This window comes from Festucalex cinctus, chromosome 16, assembly GCF_051991245.1.
Source record: "Festucalex cinctus isolate MCC-2025b chromosome 16, RoL_Fcin_1.0, whole genome shotgun sequence".
Classification (NCBI taxonomy): Eukaryota; Metazoa; Chordata; class Actinopteri; order Syngnathiformes; family Syngnathidae; genus Festucalex; species Festucalex cinctus.
The window spans coordinates 5,996,241-6,015,211 of record NC_135426.1 but is presented as its reverse complement, the minus strand read 5'-3'; the positions used below and the strand labels follow the sequence as shown (position 1 = coordinate 6,015,211).

The 18,971-nt window shown below is 43.1% G+C and overlaps 1 protein-coding gene across 9 annotated transcripts in view; it reads right to left on the bottom strand.

Annotated features, from left to right (window-relative positions):
• sox5 (SRY-box transcription factor 5) overlaps positions 1–13,360 on the bottom strand; it is a 93,707-nt gene extending 80,347 nt beyond the window's left edge. For all 9 annotated transcript variants that reach the window (XM_077500081.1, XM_077500084.1, XM_077500082.1 and 6 more), the window contains exons 1-2: positions 13,110–13,360; positions 4,604–4,802 (exon numbers count right to left, since the gene is read on the bottom strand). In XM_077500081.1, coding sequence (XP_077356207.1) covers positions 4,604–4,802; positions 13,110–13,186 — 276 coding nt within the window. In that variant the 5' untranslated portion in view covers positions 13,187–13,360. The remainder of the gene's footprint in view (positions 1–4,603; positions 4,803–13,109) is intronic.
• Positions 13,361–18,971: the final 5,611 nt, after the last annotated feature.

The window sequence follows — 18,971 nt, the reverse complement described above, 5'->3', positions numbered from 1 at the left end:
TTGTTTGACACCCAGATAGCCCGCAGGTGTGCGCCTGCGCATACACGTTTTACGCTGGCTGCGACAGCCTGGTCGTGTGGGCGGTTCTGCCTTTAGTTTGCAGATGTCAATTCTCTTCTAAATGACTGGAACAAAGTAAAAATTGCGCCTCACTCGGCTTTATCCCTTTACTGCCTCTGCAATGGAACCGAATTAGGCAACTTTTGTCTAAAGCTCATCTGCTTTAAAAACACTTAACTCGTGCCAGGAGAAGAAAGAATCCAAATGTTACATTTCCCCCCCCTGAGCCAGTCAGGCCTAACAAACATACACACACACACTCTCTCTCTGTCTTTTTCTATGCTTGTGCTTGACATGTCTCGGGCTGTGCAAGGTGCACGGTGCGAAGAAACAATATTTGATGCTTGGCGCGTCGCCGTGGATCAAGACGCGGACAATGTGACAGTGGGAAGAGCTGGAAACAGCTGCTCGACTAAAATACACGCACACATACGAGAATGTCACTGATCGCTCCTGCAGGGAGGTAAAGACTTAGCTCCACGCCAGAGCTGCCAATCTCCATGACACACTCGCAACCAGCCAAACACACACACACACAAATCTCTTTACATGCCACGGCTCAACACAGACACTGTCGGTTTTGACTTGGAGGTCCTCAAACTCAAACTGGGATGAGCTGGTCGATAAACTGCATCGGTTTGCTCTGTCAATTCTTAAATGTGATTCGTAATCCGCAAAGTGGAGAATTGCACCAGATTAAATCTGGATCTCATCTAGATTTAGCTGCAGTGTGAACACACCGACATGTAATCCCGGGTTCAGACACTTTGAAATCATTGTATCAGGTTGCAATTTGTTGAAAGGACATAGTAGATTTTAAGATGCATAGGTGACTCAAAAAACGTAATACCTTAGTGCATGTTTGTGTGCATTTTCCAGTGATTTACAATTGAACTATGGTAAACCAAATTTGATCCAGATCTACTCTAGGTGGGATTGCAATGTAAACTCACTGCAGATAATCCTATATTTAGATGTTTTCATTTTGCACCAATTTGTTGAACATGTAGGATCCTATTAAAGGGATACTTCACTTATTTAGCCCATTATAGCAATAAAATGTTAATATTTTGTCTATAATTAATTTGATACTTTCATTATTTTTCATGTACAAATAGTACCTTTAAAAACACATTTTGCAACTTGATGTCGACTGAAAATGACATCACAAGGGCTCAGGGAACCAATCACAACTCAGCTCGTGAATGTCCCATGACCAAATCTAAAAACAGGTGAGCTGTGATTGGTTATCTGAGCCCTTGTGATGTCATTAAGATGTTATTAAGATGTACAGGTGGAAGCCTGAAAGGAGGCTGTTTTCAACATATTCCAGAATATTCCTCCTGCATATTTCAGCGCCACAGTGTTGATTTATTAGCGTGTCGCTGGCATGTGAAATAAACCGCTGTTTGGTCTGTCCCATTGTACATAACACCAATACACAGTGGCACCCTTGAAAATTAAACATAAAAAAAGGAGAAAATATGTTTATAGATTTGTGTTTGTGAAACAATTAGTGTGCCAGGATGCTTGTCTTTACCTCATTTGCATGCCCCCCGAAAAGATAAACACTAAAATAAAATAAACCTTGAGCCACATTTGATTTGGTGTTGGCTCACCTTCATGATTTAACCACTTTTTAGAGATCCAATCGCGCACACTGGGAACTTTACTTGCAGTAAAACGGCCTTTTAGCCAAATTAAAATCATTGTGAAACTATCATAAACAGCAGCCCTCATATCGAGAGGTTTCAATATGAGCCGAATGCTGTTAAGTGAAGTATATTTATATTGTGTGCGCGTTTGTGTGCGTGTAGCAGGTAGGCAATGCTGCAGGCCAAAAGGGACAAAGAGGTCAGTAATTTACAATGACAAGATAAAGCTGTAATTCCCCCCACTCTGATTCCCCCCAATACACTTGCAAGTCAACTGACAGCCGAAGAGCCATTCACTTTTACGCCGGATCACTTTACACCTATTGTCTTGAAAGGGAAAGTGAACCTCGCCCCCACTTCCCCAATCCCCACTCACTCAACCCATCCACACTACACTCTGGTAGTATCCCTCTACGTTTTGATGACAGTCAGCGACGAAGGGATTTCCACTCTAAACCCTCTTGGAGACAAGGGAAGAAGAAGGCAAAAAATATGCCAATACTGTTGCCCTTCTGCTGTGAGATAAACGAGCAAAGCAGTACTGTTTGCAGTTAGACACAAAACATGCTCAAGTGGCACCTGGAGGGCAAAGCCCTCCACCAAAAATCAGGATTTGGATCAGCATCTTAACAACATTTTGTCAATTTTTGCTGAGAAATTAAGGGAAAACAGATACATTCTATAAAGATAACATCACAAAATAATGTTTTAACGTAATATTTATCTTCATTTGGGCTCCCGTGCTCACGATGACAGGACTTTGGTTTATAGTCAAGCATATGCATAGTCCACAATAGGGAGGGGCCCACTGCCTAATCAGCTGGCTAGTTACAAAATTAGCTCTCTATTATAGCTGCTAAGCATCTTTTCATTGTTTTACAGCGTGTAGGTATGTGCAGGGTGAGATAGGGGAAAGGTGTTTTATTGGCGAGGACACACTATGACGCACAGTAAATGGTGCATGCAGCTCTAAATAGAGACAAAAACACTCCTACAAATACAGTGTAGTTCATGTATGCCCTGTTTTGACATTCATGACAGTTATAATTATCATTTTGCGAGCAAAATCTCCATTTTGGGACTTTTCACACTCAAAGAAATCATCAATTTTTGCAGGATTCATCATCCTGGTTAAAAAATAAATGTTATCTGAATCTGGTAGCACTTAGCAAAAAAAAAAAAAAAAAAAAAACACAAAAAAAACTTGTATTCGCACTTCAATATGTTTGCTTTGTTCTTGTTTTGTTACCTTATTCTTTACTCCAAAACTGATATTTATGTTTTTGTACGGCACTTTGTATACGGCAATGCCTGTTCTTAAAGCGCTTAATAAATAAAGTTGAGTTGAGTTGAGAAGCACAAATTTACCTTTTCCTTTAAAGACAATTCAGCCCCTGAATTTAGTTCCATGCAACGACGTATAATTGGGTAGCTATATCGACCATGAGTAGACCTACAAAAAAATCTCGAGAACTCATGATTGAAAGCCACCGGAAGTCTGCCATTTTGCTTTGAAGTGGCCATTTTAGGGTTATTTTGGCCGTTTCCTGCAGGTGTCCGTCAAAGAAAGCCAATTTTACTTAACAACGTTAAAACTTGGTAGACCTGACTGTCACGAGTAGGTCCACAAAAAGCTAGAACCTATGACTAAAACGCTATATGAAATACTACATTCTAGTTTGAACTTGCCCTTTTTTTCGTTTTTTTTTTTTTTTTTTTATTACAAAAAAATTCAGCCCCTGAAGTCAGTTTCATGAAACAAAGTGAAATTTGGTCGACATAACTACCGTGAGTAGACCTACAAAAAAGTCAAAACCCATGATTGAAAAGCCACAGGCCATTTGAGTCATTTTGGCCGTTTCCTGGGGGTCAGTCTAAAAACAAAAAACAAAAAAAAAGTCCCCAAAGCCAATTTCACTAAGCAATGTGAAATCTGGCAAAAAAAAAAAACAAGAAAAAACTATACATCTCCTATGTCTAAAAAGACACAGTAAGAGCCACCTTGGTTAGAAACGATTAGATATTTAAACCCTTGCTGGTATTTTTCAAAAATAAACAATTCTGTCCGATTGAAACCAAACTTGAATGAAGTCTATTAGATAGGCAATGTAAAATAATTGAAAAAAAAAAAGTCAGTTTTGATCATTGCAGCCAAGTTGGATGTACAAGGTCAACGCTTTATCAAATATCTCTATGAGAATCCTACTATCTCAAAGACACCCATTGATCATGTTAGCATGATTAAACATGTAAATGAAGTGTCTATTTTTAAATTGAGGGGTGTGTGAGGGGGGCGAAGAGATGCGCCATCATCGCGCGGCTTGGCTGGTCTACGCTAATATTCAGTGACTCAGACCGAGCCATGACACTGTATGAAACCCTCATGCGAACATCCGCTATACATTCGGAAGCGCCGGCCAATGTCACACTTCATCCTGCGCACAGTGAATCAGTGCGATGGCTCACGTTTGGCAGTCACGCAACCGCGCGTCAGATGGGCTCAAGGCTGACGGCTGGTGGCGGCGCGCACACGGCCGCGAAAAAAAGTGTGCGGTGTCAAACGGTAGCCCTGAACCTCATTTTCCAATAGAAGGAAATTGCATAAAGCGAGACAATTATGTGTACGCCTGGTGCATAAGGTCTTCAGTGCCTCCATTTTCCTTCTTACATCTGGATTACTGTGTACATAATCTGATCTGTGGTATTCGCGTGTGCCCTGGGGGGTGGCTTCCAATCCAACACGCCTTATGGGAACGGACGTGAAAAGGCTGAGAGCCAAGTGAAGGCAGGAAGATGATGATGATGATGACAGCTGCAAGGTCTTGTCAAGTTTGTAAAAACTGTACGGAAGCCTTAGCCCAGAATTCGGACCATCTACAAGTTCTTACCGTGTTGTTGGGGGGGCTGTCCAAGGTCCGAAACGGGGGTGAGCGCGGGGACACCTTGCTGCAGTAGGAGGCCAAGGGGAGGTGGATCACGCCACCCAGTCCCTCGCTCTCCTCATCCTCCACTCGCTGTCTGCTGGTTGCTATGGTTACCTCTCCATCTGTCCCCCCATATGGAGAGGCTGGTCGCTTGGAAGACATCCTGGGAGCCAAAAAACAAGGAGAAGGAAAGGTAGGACGACAGAGACGAAAAAGGGTTATTTGGGATTTGGACAGTATATTTAATATGAAAGAATGAAGACATTGAGGGTGTTGTGGTGTCTTCCATTTTCCACAAGTACTTTTCAAAGTCTAACGTGCCTTCCCTGGGCACAAAGCAAGTATCTGTCCACCTGAAAATACATTTGAAGTGCATCTCGAAGCAACCACTAACAATGAAGCCATTATTTAGCCAGTCAGAATCTTGAACAAATTCAATATCAAAAATGGCAAGAAGGGAGAAAATAACACACCCATGACAAGACAAAAACATCAGTTTTCATATCTACAACTTTGAAACATCATCAGCCTAACGGAGAGTTTTTACCAAAGAATCAGTGTTCAGGGATTTAAAACCAAAGTCTGTTTCATAGATGAAGAGGGAGGTCTGGCATTTATTCCCGTTTTTTTTTTTTTTTTTTTTTGACAGAACTTGCCGACGTTAAGTTGCGTGGCAATTGCTTTCAATACAAAGGGAGCATGGTCATAGATTTATTCACTTGTTTATAACTTCAAACTCTGGTTGCGCCTGCTTGTTATCCGCCTCCAATACTGCGTTTGTTCCAGGACGTTTACAGTCTGACTTGAACTATTTTCTCCACATTACACTCCGGACAGAAAGCCAGCCAGAAAAAAATCCTGCTTCGATGACCAATGTGAAGATTTCGTATGTAGACCAACGGCTACAATTTAAATACAAAATAAAAAAAAACACATACATAAAGGTTCAAGTATGAAGACAATGAAAGCGTCTTCTGTCTCGAGCACTTTGACGGATCCATGCGTTCATTCAGGTGACGGAACAATAACCCCTTCAGCTCTTTGGCGGACCTTCAAACACACTCCCAAGTCTTCCAGTGTGTTTACCACGGGGGCCATTCAACGTTCACATTTCCAAAAGACGGGGCCATTACTGCAAATGAAGCCCGCTTGCACTGGCATTGTGCAGGAAATCACCATGCCTTGACAATGGGCTTTCACAGAGTGGGGACGAGAAGAAAATAATGGACAGGGAGAGAGAGAGGGAGAGAGGGCGAGAGAGGGAACAGTATGAACGCTGACAATAATATGCGTTTATGAAAACCTTCTGGACAATAGGGAGACTGAAGGAAAATGGCGAGCAACACAAGAGCCCCGCTGTGTCAATTTGTTACTGTGGCTTTGTTCCCTTGAAAAGAAGCAAAAGGATATAAAGCCACATCTATTAGGTGAACTCTGTCTCTCGCAAGGTAAATTTGCCTCCGTGTACTCCAGCTGAATAGGGATGCAGTGACTATGCAGCAATAATAGAATTTAATGTGCTTCTCAGCGTCGGCTGAGTGCTTTCAGATGCACTTGTCAGCCTTGAAGCCACCGCGACTATGACCCTGGGTAATAGGCAGCTAACGGGCTGTCTCCCAGAGGCAACGCATGGCGAGGATGGAGGGGGCTGCGTGCGTGCGTGTCCAAGTCCAAGTGTGTGCGAGTATCTCACAGAATAAGCAACAGGTATCGGACTTTTGATATCTTTCTTTCTTGCTGCAATTTCCTCAGCCGCCTTCCTCTCTGTTTGGTCTCCGCTAAACTGATTACCCACTATTGGATTTCTTTTGGAGCGCGTATCTGGCATTACTCCGAAGGAGCAGCCCTGCTACTAATTCATTGCTTATTTACCTTATGACAGCCAAAGTCAAACAATCTCCAGTGCCGCCACGGGCGGAAAGGAAAGCACATTGGGAGGGTTGGAAAGTTACGCGGCTAAAATCCAATGGCGTAACGTCGCTGTAACACCTTTCCACAAGATTCAGCCTCCCGTTTGTTTTGCCAGTAGAAGGCAACATACAAAGTACACCGTCATCCAATCATTTCATCGTTTTGGACGTCAAACTCTCCAACAAAGTTTTATTTTCGTATATCTCTGTTACACAGTTGCAGTCTTAATGGGTGACCCAGTGCAATTCTTCATTTCAAATTGAATCAAACCATTACAGAAACAAGATTAAGTCAGTGGGGGCAAAAAAGATCAAGTTGGACCCAAATGCAAAATCGCAGTTGAGGTCGATTAGTCTAGGGTATCTTTGAGAAATATTTTTTTTTTTACTTTTTGTTAATATAGTGTATAGTTCAGAACAATTTGTCTTGCCTCCAATGTATGCAGTCAATATGCCTTTCTGGCATTTACTTTTTTTTTTTTTCTTTTTGGCTCAAATAGCCTTCGGATGAGGATTAGGGTGAGCTCATGGGGTTTCTTGGAGATTTTATTTTGAACGGCATGGTTCAGAACAGTGTCTTGTCTGCAATCTACGCGGCCATTGTGCCTCTCTGGGATTGACTTTCTTCCGGATTGGCTCAAATAGCCTTCCGTTGGGGGGGTTATATCACCACCTGTTGCTTTGGCCTGCAAAAATGCGACTTCACCTCAACTGAGCTTTTCTTAAAATGTCATCAAGTGACATTTTTGGGATCCCGGAGTGCGGAAAATGTTATGTCAACAAAGCCCCAATGTGTAACAATGCAGCGCAGATACATGAAAGTCAACACGCCATAAGATTTCTTTATCTGCACTCGTTCCACCTTTGTGATTCTTACTCAGCATAAGCAGACGCCATAAATGATTGCAAACGAGTTGTGTCGATGACAAAGACCGATTAAAACCCACACGTGCAATTATGAACGTTAAAAGTGGAATCGTTTCAAGATAACGTTACGCTGCGTGTCATTATGTGGCCATAAAATCTTTTGTGTTCCTCCATTCACACAAGATCCGACGTGGAGTGTCTGGCCCAGCTGTGCAAACGAGAGAGCAGACACACATGCAAGCATGCATGCGCATAACAGAGGCCCCAACACTGCAGGTCTGTCTTCATCACTGCCTGTTTACTTTACCTCCTTTTCACTCGCTCACACTGAGGCCTTTTGTTTTGCGCGCGCACACCGACACACACGTCCCCTTGTGTCCCGCACACACCTCTGCCTAATCATAACCCTATGTACACACGCACACGCAGCCGGGGTCACCTTTGAAATACCTCACACACGTTCCGCTATGAGGGGGGTGGGGTGTTGGCGGGGGTGTTCTGGGAGTCTTCGATGCACAGTAGCGACATTGATCATACTTACTTACATACGATCGCACGTATCGAAACAAATTTCACATTTACGACCACGAGGACGACCCTCTCTCCTTCCAAACTTTTGACCACGTCCTTAGAGGGGAGGCCATTCACAGCTCCAGTTCCTATAAAATCCCTCCCCCGCCCACTTTACGCCTTTGAAGTGACGTTACTATACAATTGGGCACGGCGTGCACACAGGTTATGCCGGCGACGCCATTTCAACTCCAGGAAGATGCTTGAAAAGCGAGAGTGACGGCAGGATTAGCACAGATGACGCTTTCTCAATTCTCAGCGTGGGCCGAGTCATAATTCGAGAATATTAGCATCATTTCTGCACTGAACAAGTCAAATGCATCACACGTGACCACCACACACGTTATCCGTAGAAGGCTGCAATGATTTTTTTTTTTTAATGACTACTCATGTAAGTGAAAATTGAAGATGCAAAACTCAAATTTCTCTCTTCTGCCCACGCACACACACACACACACACCTGACATAATGATTTAACGGACACCACTGTTTAAAAGTTGGTACATTTTTTGCCCTCAACCGTCGAGTTATGTAATAAAATTTGAGGGCGAATAAAAAGAAGGTCTTGAGTGAATTTCTGATTTATTTAATGTTTTCTTTATTGCAAAAAAAAAAAAAAAAGTTTTTGGTCACTTATTGTAAATTGTCTTTATTTATCAAAGAAAATCCCTTTTTTATTACTTCATGAACAGGCTGGACCGGATTTTATGTTTAGTGAAAAAAAAATGACATTTGTTAGTGACCCCAAACTTTTGACAGACAACTCAGAGAAAAATGCAATCATTTTAAGTGACAACTCACCCATGTTATATATTTTTAAACATCAAATCAAATCAAAAAAGCAAGCGTCTAATCTGTTGTTTGTCTCCTCTGTTACACAAAATGACGGCAAAACCGCACACACACACACACACACACAGTGACAGCACTAAGCCGAGATTAGAGCGCCACTTCCCCCTTGGCTTTTTGATGATTAGCGGCTCCTCCGTTAAGTCGCTCTCATATCACATATGTCCACTGCCGCTAAGTCACTAATCGTGACGGGGACGCGAGGTGGTCCATTAACCGGCCCGCGTAATCGCCGCGGACGGCGGGTTAACCGTCTCCGGGCCGGTTTGGCAGGCGGGCGGGCGGGCCCTTGTAATCAAGTCATCCCGCTCAGCGTTGGCACGCCACGCCGTTTGCGAGGCTTTACGCATGCACGCGTGTTTTAAATACATGCGGCCCGGCTTATGTTTGTATGAGAAAAGTGAGGGACAAACGCAGTAAAGCAAAGAAACGCGAGTCGGACTCTCCACTCGCTCGCTCGCACACGTCGGCGCTGGCTGCGAACATCATCATGGCGCTAACTGCTCTTGTTAACTCCTTTTCAGGGGGAGCGTGGGAGCTCCCCTCTGGAGAATTCTGCACGCAGTAAAGTGAAATGTGCATGTACGCTTTAGATTCCAAGCCGTATTTCTGCTTTTGACACGAGCAGGCCGTCCAATCCATCCTGGACGCGTGCGACGGGGGAGGAATCAAATCCCTGAAGTGTTTTTTTTCTTATTATTATTATTATTATTTCGGATTGTGAACTTGTCAGTTAACTCTCGGAGGGGCATATTTGAGCCTGGGGCGTTTTGCGACGTTTTCATCCTCAGGCGGGAGTTTGAACAAATGTCCCCCCCACTGCTCTTGATGCCCCCTTTATCCCACCTCTACGTCTTTATCTCGCTGTCAAACACCCCCCAAGCTCACTCCCGCTTCCTCTCTTCACGGCCTGGTGTTGTCTTACTTACTGTCACCTCCTTACACAATCAGCTGTTTGTAAGAAGGTCATTCACCCCCCCTCACCCCCCTCTAAGGAAATTGTATATCTATTTTTAGCGAAGGGCAATAGAGTAGACTGACCAAGTAACAATCATATTATTTCTACATACAAGCTTATGATGCGTCCCGAGTCGGACTATTTTTAACTGCACTGTTACATTTTTGTTCTCTTAGCAATGCACGCTGGATTTTCCCCCGGATGAACACGTAAAGCAAAATCAACGCTTACACACTCACACACACAAAGCGTCCACTGTGTGAGAGGTACGAAACTGGCCCGCCGTTAGGCCACAAAAAGGCGGGAACGCGGCAAACTGAATGTCCACACACACACACACACACCCACACACACGCAAGAGGGACGGAAGGACAGTCATGTGTCTGCATGCGTGTCCATTCATGAGGTTTGCGGAAAACTCAGAACAAATGGGACATTGCCGCATCACTTGAAAGTTCAGACGAGTGAAGACAGCGCGTGGGAAAATATCGAGGGAAGAAGTGAGGCTGGAAGACAATGTGTGTGTGTGAGGGAAGGAGGGGTGGGGGTGGGGGTGGGGGGTTGTTTGAAAGGAGACAGACGGAGAGAGGGAAAAGTGCATCCGGTCCGGCGGAAGGCTTGCACTCCCTTTCTTGTCTTGATGTTTGCGGGGGGGTTGCACGACATGGAGCGGCGTGGTGTTTATTGAGCCAGGGAGCCACTTTTTCCATTGTTACGCTGCCTCTGCTGTTTGTTAAGCAATCCATGAAGGAGTCGCGACATTTGTCTCACTGTCAACCCCCCCCCCCCCCCCTATAAACTACACATACATACATGTGAGCTCATTCTCCGAATGACACACACACACACACACAGCTGCTCTCTTTCATTTGTCCCTCACTTTTTAGACCTCCTCCCTCTCTCTCTTGCTCACTCGCTCACTACCTGGTAAGACAGAGGCTTCATTGTCGAGCTCGGGGAGGGACCTCGAAACCTCCAACACTGCCTCCTATTGTAGGCTGGAGGGCAGCGTGTGTGCATTGGGGGAAACTGGATGGCGGGCGAATTTCAAGCAAAGTGATTTGAAAGAGTCCCCTTCGCTTAGCTGAACTTTGACTCCCACCATGTGACCCCTCCCTGTGTCATATGACCGCACATATCCATCTCCACGCACAACATACACAGGCCCAAATTCCCCCCCTACGGTCAGCTGACTCCACCTCGGTGGTGGGTTCGAAAGAGGCGTGGGGGGTAGTGTTCTCCAGTGGTATTATTTTTTTTCTGTTCCCCCTCCTCCTCCACGGATGGAGACACGGTTATCAAGACTCTCCGGGGACGGACAATATGGCCCAGACAATGGCCTCCAGTCCAAGTTGGTGTGTGTGTGTTGTGTGAGGGAGGCCGGGACAGGGCCACAGGAGAAGAAGGGGCAGAATTGTGCATTAGTTTGCAGAGCACGGACGCTATACTCAATTACTTCTTTTGCACACGCACACACACAGACCACTTTTAATCTTGCCCGTTTAAATGAAGCACTGCTGGGAGCAACTTTTCAAACAGCGGTAAGACGCTTCCATTGTTCAAAAATCACAAGTAAAAATTGTAAAAAAAAAAAAAAATCCTTTCAAATCCTCTTTGAGGGCCTTTAAATGTTAGTATGGAGGCCTTATGAATTGCAAGTGTCATTCAAGGAATGATGGAAAATGTTCCAAATTCCCGTGTGTGTGTGTTGACACTTGAAATTCACACGCACCCTAATAAACACAGGGCCCAAATGGAGGGGTGTTACAACCCACATTGAAAAATCCCTCCCTCCTCTTTTTGTCCCCCCCAAAAAATTTAAGCCCTTCTCACTTTCCTGTCACCCCTCGTCTCCCACCTCCCCTCCCCGACTTCCACCTTTCTAACTTTACTTCCCATCACAGAGGAATGTATCAATTTGCCCACATCAGATCACTTTTTTTTTTTTGTTCAGGTAACTTTTTAGTTTCTGTTTATAAGTAAAAAAAAAAAAAAATAATCTATTCCTCAGATTAATCTTTGTCAAAAAAAAGTACAACACCAAAGTTGTCATTTGCCAGTTTGATTTGTAAAAGACAAAACAAAGCAGAGGCCGAAAAAAAACAAAAACAAAAAACTGAGCGGCTAAAGTGAAAGAAGAGGAAGTGCGATGAAAAGATGAAGCCACTTACAGAGACGCAGGAACCGAGAGCATCGCGAGGCTGGAGCGTGCGCACACACTGACGAGTCCCGACCAGAGATTGTGGCACTTCACGCAAACACACGCACGCATGCACACACACCCGCAGAGTGGGAGATACCCCCACGCTGGCTCTTTTGCATACATATGAACGCACGCACGTGGCCGGGCGCTGATGATGGAGTGCATTACTGGAAAGCGACGAGTTTGAAGTGCTCCCCACTTAAATCATTGTAATCCCCGCAGTTATCGCCATATATTCTGCTTTCCCACGTTAATCCTTGAAATTTTTAATTCCTTCCTTGACGCTGTTGTTATTACTTTTCTTTCCCGCCTCTCAATCACTCGGCCGGATTTGATTATTATTAAAACATTTATTTTTATTTATTTTTTTATTTTTTTTTACCGTCTTCTAAATGTGTTTTTAATTCGAGGGCCCCTAAAATCCCTTCCTCCTCCGCCTCCTCTCAACTACTGTTTATCTGCGAACAAAAGATTAGTTTCATGAGGCAAAACAGACGCAGACTTACTCATGCAATGAAAGTCGAGCAGAAGGGAGAGAGGGTGAGAGGTGTGTGTGTGTTTATTAAAACGCCGGGTATTATAATATTATAACATAATCTGGCCTTCGCAGCAGCCAGCAGGCATTATTGCACTTTGTGTTGACAGTGTGGCAAAAGGGCAAAGTTGCAAGGGTCGCACCTTTTAAACGTTATAGAGACATTAACATATTCAAGACGAAAACAACAGCATTAGAAAGTGAGAATAAACTGAAGAGTGTTGAAAGTTACTTTTTTAAGTAAAAAAATAATAATAATAATAGTTGTGATAAGTGTGGCGAGCTTTTACAAGAAACACACGCACACACTGACCTAACAGGGGAAGTGAGATGTAAATAAAGTGATGAAAGTGGAGGCGAGATGATGAGGGCTGACACACACACATCTCAGTGTTGATCTCACACACAAAAACACACTTTGTCTATGAAGAACTTCCTACCACCTTCTATTCTGCATTTTACACATTTTCAGTCATGTTATTGTTGCGCTACTTTCCTCTCGCTATCTGTGTCCTGCTCCGTTCCCACATCGCACTCATGCGCTGGCAAGTGTGTGTATGTGAGGGGTCGGCACGTACCTGTTACACTCCTGAGGTAGCTCAGGCTCAGTGAGCATGCTGGAGTAAGGGTCCGCCTCTCTCGACAACAACAACATAAAAGAGTCCCACAAAATGCTCGTCTGGGCCAGGTTAGGTAGGTCTCCCCTCACAACAAGACAGGATACGAGTGATCCTTCACATGCGCTCTCTCTCTCTCTCTTTCTGTGTATGTTCCTCTCTCGCTCCACTCACACACTTTCAGACGGACACCCTCCCTCTCTCGCACGCTCTCTCTCTCTCTGTTTCTGTGCCTCTGTCCCTCCTCTTCTCCTCCCCTGGCTGTAGGCTGTGAGATCCAGCTCTTAAAGGGCCAGCAGCAGAGTCGGGTTCGCTCTCATCCACGGGGCCGTTGGAGGGTCCGTTTTGGCCGAAGGGCTCATCAGTTTCTCGCAGTTGAGTTTCACACAAACAAATCATGGAGACAACTTGGACCACAAGTCCTTCCGCGACGACTAAAACGCTCAAACTGGATGGGCACAGGCTCAAAAAAGCACCCCGCTGTCGTCAGGTCACGTGGGATTCAAAGTGAGGTCAATAACACGCATTCACTTCCTGTCGCTTTCTCTGCGAGATTTCAATCTGCAACGTAAGCGACTATTAAAGGATGCAAATTGAGAGGAAACGATAAAACCACAGATGACACCCACGCAACTATTAAGAGCAAGAGACTGTGCGAGGGGCCACACGTAGGGTACGACTGGTGGTCCAATACGAATTGGGATAACCACACATTCTACACTTCTTCGAATAGTACAGCCCTGTTACGAGTTTTGACGTCCCTCTGGCAAATGACATTGGAGACTATGTATATCTTGTTCTGTTAGATCTGACTACGGTGTTTGACACACTGTATTCTGTTGGCTCGTTTACAGCACCAGGTGGGCATTGGTAGTGCTCTTGAGTGGTTTAGATCCTATTTGGCTGACAGAACATTCTGAATCCCGCACTGCCCCATTGTCATATGGTGTTCCACAAGGTTCTATTTTGGGGCCCCCTAGTGTTCTCATTATACTTACTGGCCTTAGGCTCCATCCTAAGAAAACATGGGATTTCTTTTCATTGCTATGCGGATGACAGTAAGATCTATGTCCCGAAGTAAAATGGACACTTTCTCATTGAGGCTACTTTTGTCCTGTCTGGAGGAAATCAAAACCTGAATGGCTTTAAATTTCTTGAACTTCAACAAGAAGAAAACAGAGGTTATAGTCTTTGGTCCCAGTGGCCCTTTTCATCCTGCTGACTGGTGCACTATCTGAGGCTAACAATCTCAAACCTGGCTGTTAAGATGGACAGTGAATTTAAACTGGACCAGCAAATTGCTGCTGTTGTCGAATCTATATTTTTTCATCTCTCAGCAGCACTTAGAAACGGTAATCCATGCCTTTGTTACATCTCGACCTGATTGCTGTAATGCACTTTATCTTGGAATCAGCCAGTCCTCCCTCAAGCATCTCCAGCTGGTCCAAAATACTGCTGCTCGTCTCCTAACTGGTGCCCTTAAGAGGGAGCACATAATCCCTATTCTGGCCTCTCTTCACTGGCTGCCCATGAAATTTAGAGTCCATTTTAAGATTTGTTTGTTTGTTTTTAAATCTCTAAATGGTATTGCTCCACCTCATCTCGCTGAGCTCTTGCACCCCTACGCACCTGCCTGGTGCCTCAAGTTAGCAGACCAGACACAATTGGAGGTACAGAGGACAAAGCGGAGGCTTAGAGGGCATCAATGTCTGTCTCCTAATAGCAATGTTCTAATGACTACTTTAATTGGAGAAGTACCAGGTACTCATCAACAGAAACAAGTCTTCAAATGATAGTTTGAGGGTATTGTCTTATACTAATAGGTGGCTACTGATGTGGACAGAGTACTGCTATGTTGGCACAGTACTTTACAGGCTTACAACAAAACACTATGTCCTACCAAATTCGATTAGGAGACTACGACTGGTCGTGAAAATATGTTACTCTTCTTTTCCTGGCCGCATGGCACAAATCTCCAACCCCATTACTACTTTTAATGGTAGATACTACTCATTTTCACCTGAGAGGTGCACTCAATGCAGCTTCTTTGCATTCTGTGATGCTTTAGTGCAAGAAGCTATAGGAGCGATAGCATCGACGGCTAACAGGATGAAGAGAGGTGTCATGATAAAACATATTTATGGTGAAATAACTACAGGTTGCATTGAAGCGGATAATAGTTGACAAAACAGACATGACAGTCTTGATTGAGCACATTTGCACTTAGCATAAGGTAAACATTTGATATCTTGTGTTGTTTCGACGCCAGATAGCAGTGAATGAGAATAATGCCAAGATTTTGCAAGATTATTATTAAAGCTATCAAAGATGTGTTTATTTGTGCTGCGTTATTCACTCATCACCGGCTAGTCTGTACAGCAAAAAAAGAAAATAAAAAAAACATCTTCCTGTTTACATTCTTGTGAGCAATAAAAGTGTCACATGGCTTGTTGTGACGTATTTTGGGGCACTTGAAATTTTTTGCTGTCTGATCGCCAACGGAGGGAAAAAAAGGCATTGGCCACAAACCCCTCAACTCAATCATCCATCTATTTTACTATACCTGCTGTCCTCATTCGAACCATCAGCCAATCAACTGGTTCGCACCAGACAGCTGTGAAAGCTTGTTCAACAATGGGCACCATTATGTAGTGCTTGACATCGTCTTTAAAATGCCAGGGGAGCAGTCTTATGATAGTCGGGTCCAGATTTTCTAGAATGTATATGAGGTATCTTTGACCAAAGCCAAGGCTCAGACTTCTTATGTAATTTTCTAACAAACAACGGGATATTCAATTTTCTCTACGGCTTCTTTTAATACTGCTATTACAAGTCTTAATTGGCGACAGTACGGATTCCTCAATAAATAAGCTAAGCAAAGATTAATTAATTTGTCTTCATAGGTTATGAAAAAACATGTTTACACATTTCCCTGGCATGCTTCCCCATAATCTGAATGTAGCTATTGTTTTACGTGTGGCATTAGCAAGATTTATTTATTTTTTTTTCTTTTTGGCGACTACGTATTCATTTAGACATGTCCTCCATCCATTTTCATGGTCATGTTTATGAATGGTATGAATAGCCTGTACTTTCTTTTCCACCCAAACGTGAACATGAGTTTGAAATAAAAGCTGCCCGCGTTCGTCCTTATACCTTTTTTTTTTTTGTCTTGTTTTGATGCCTCCAGAATGAGCCAATTGATTCTGCCGTGTGCATTTGATTTGGTTACAAGCAGACAGCTGAACACTTTCAACAGAACATATGCCGGCGCTCTCATGCATGAACACACACACGCATACACACCCAATACGCAACCTTCGCCAGTCAAACACACACCCATTGTGTCCTCAGGTGTGCATACTGTACATGTTGTGTGTCAGGGGTGCACGCTGCTTTTTAGCCCTTTGTGCTGTCACTCACTATTAGCGGTGTGTGGTCTGCGTGTCACACATACGGCCAATCCAGCCATTGTTCCGGGGAGTGGAGAGGAAAGCGGAGTTGACAGACTGCCACTTCTGTAATACTTAAACACACACAACGAAATGGGTGGATCGGGGGGTGGGAAGCCGGTCCTGTCACTGTACTTATACACTGTACACTTGCAGTGAATAACCCTTTTAGAACTCTAAAATTTGGATTGCATAATGAAGCTCCAGTAAGAGTTCCTGCAGGTGATGAAAAAGAAGCAAAATGTCCGTTTTTTTTTGGTGCATGAATTGGCTGAAAAAAATAAAATAAAATAAGCAAGCCAGAGCGCCTATTGATATCATTCAGCAGCCATTTGAAGTCCAAACTGTGTGACCGAATATCCTCCAAGCCTTGTGAAGATCCACTTTAGACAGAAAAAGAACCAAGCGTTAATTACGTAATATGTGTCAATGTCTACGTGATTTAAAAGTCAACTTCACAGTTGACGCAAGAGATGCTCCATCACTCATTAAATGTGTCACCCAGGAAGAAAGAAAAAAAAAACATTACACAAATATTAGCACCTTCCATGTGAATGCAGTTCATAAAAATGCCGTAAGTGGAGGACACAGAACTCCAAACTGACTGCCTGACACTCTCCACTGCACACGCAAATATGAAAATGCCAAAGTCAACAACAATCAGTTGCATTCGTTTCTCTATTTACCTAATCTAATTCATGGTCAAATGGGAAGAATACACTCCGGGGCTGAATAATTGAATCACATTCCACGACTAAACGGTGCATTGATTGGGAACGGCATCTCTCCTTGACCCTGCAAAAACCTGCAAAACAAATGATAACCTCATTTATGTGTTACACAAGCATAATTTACCTTAGGAGAGGAAACATTGGGCAAGAATTTGAAGATTTGTCATTATTATGCATCGGTGAATTCTTGTTTATTTCTCAGTCTAAGGTCGAACTTTCTGCAGCAAATTGAAATATTACAGAGTAAAAATATAAACAACATAACACTTTTGCTTTTGCTCAAACTTTTCCTGAACTAAACCCAACAGTCAACAGTTTCTCTTGCAATTTTGTTTACAGATATGTCTTAATCTGTGTTAGCGAGCACTTCTCCTTTGCCAAGACAATCCAGCCACCTGACAGGTGTGGCCGAGCAAGATGCTGATTCAACAGCATGATTATTGCAAAGCTATGCCTCAGGCTGCCCACAATAAAAGGACCCTCTAAAATGTGCAGTTATTTAGGAGTTTGCATCAAGGATGGGCAACTGAGTAAATGGTTGACTGATAATTTTTCAAAGAAAAAAAAATGTTTAGAATTTTTTGTTTATACAAACCCCCCAAATTATTCAAAAAATGGCAATAAATTTTGAATATACATTTTCCACAAAAACATGGGGAGTATATGAGGGAGAATCACGGCGGAAAAAACCCACAGAAAAATCCAAAGTATTAATATAGATAGATAGATAGATAGATAGATAGATAGATAGATAGATAGATAGATAGATAGATAGATCGATAGATAGAAAAAGACTGGAGGAAATCAGCAAATGTGCAAATTTGTGAATGGTGAATATGCATCGGCTGTAGTTTTAAGTTGTAATATCCTCATTCATCACTAGATGGCAGACAAGCTTAGTTGCGCTTACTCAAAGTCTATTACTGCCCCATGAGCAAAAATTGAAAATGATATGCAGGACAGACATAGTACATCATTAATAACATTTTGAGTGACTTGATTGTTCTGAAAACAAAAAAAGAGAGAAACAGAGCGAGAGAGAGAGAGGGAGAGAGAGAGAGGGGGGGGGGAGAGAGAGAGAGAGAGAGAGAGAGAGAGACTTAATGTTGGGTTGCTGTTCAGTAATTTTGTCATACTTGAATGGTAATGTTTATGCCCGGTTAAAAAGAAAAAAAAGAAAAAAAGTCACACTGTGAATAGTGGATCTTTTATACATACATTGAGAAATGTATTAAAAAAAAAAAAAAAAAAAAAAAAAAAAAAAAAAAAAAGAAAGAAAGAAATATATTAAGTGCATGTATTTTGTCCATGTACAAAATAGCATATTTGTCATACATGCGGTTCGGAAGTGCATTGTGGCCCCCTCCAGGATTGAAGTTACCCATCCTTGGTCTACATATACTGTACGATTCTCTTGCAGTTGTGTCATAACAAGTTTGGTGCAAAATTCTTGGGAGTAGCGACAAATGTTTACAGTTCAAAAAGGTTTTGCTTGCTAATGTGATGCAAGCGAAAACAGTGACAAAAAAGCGACCGCTTCACCTGCACTGAAACACCAATTCAAAAGGTTTGATTAAGAAGCTCCTTGTGTTAAAGCCAAAAAGATGCTTTGCTACATCATAAATGTGCAAAAAAACAAA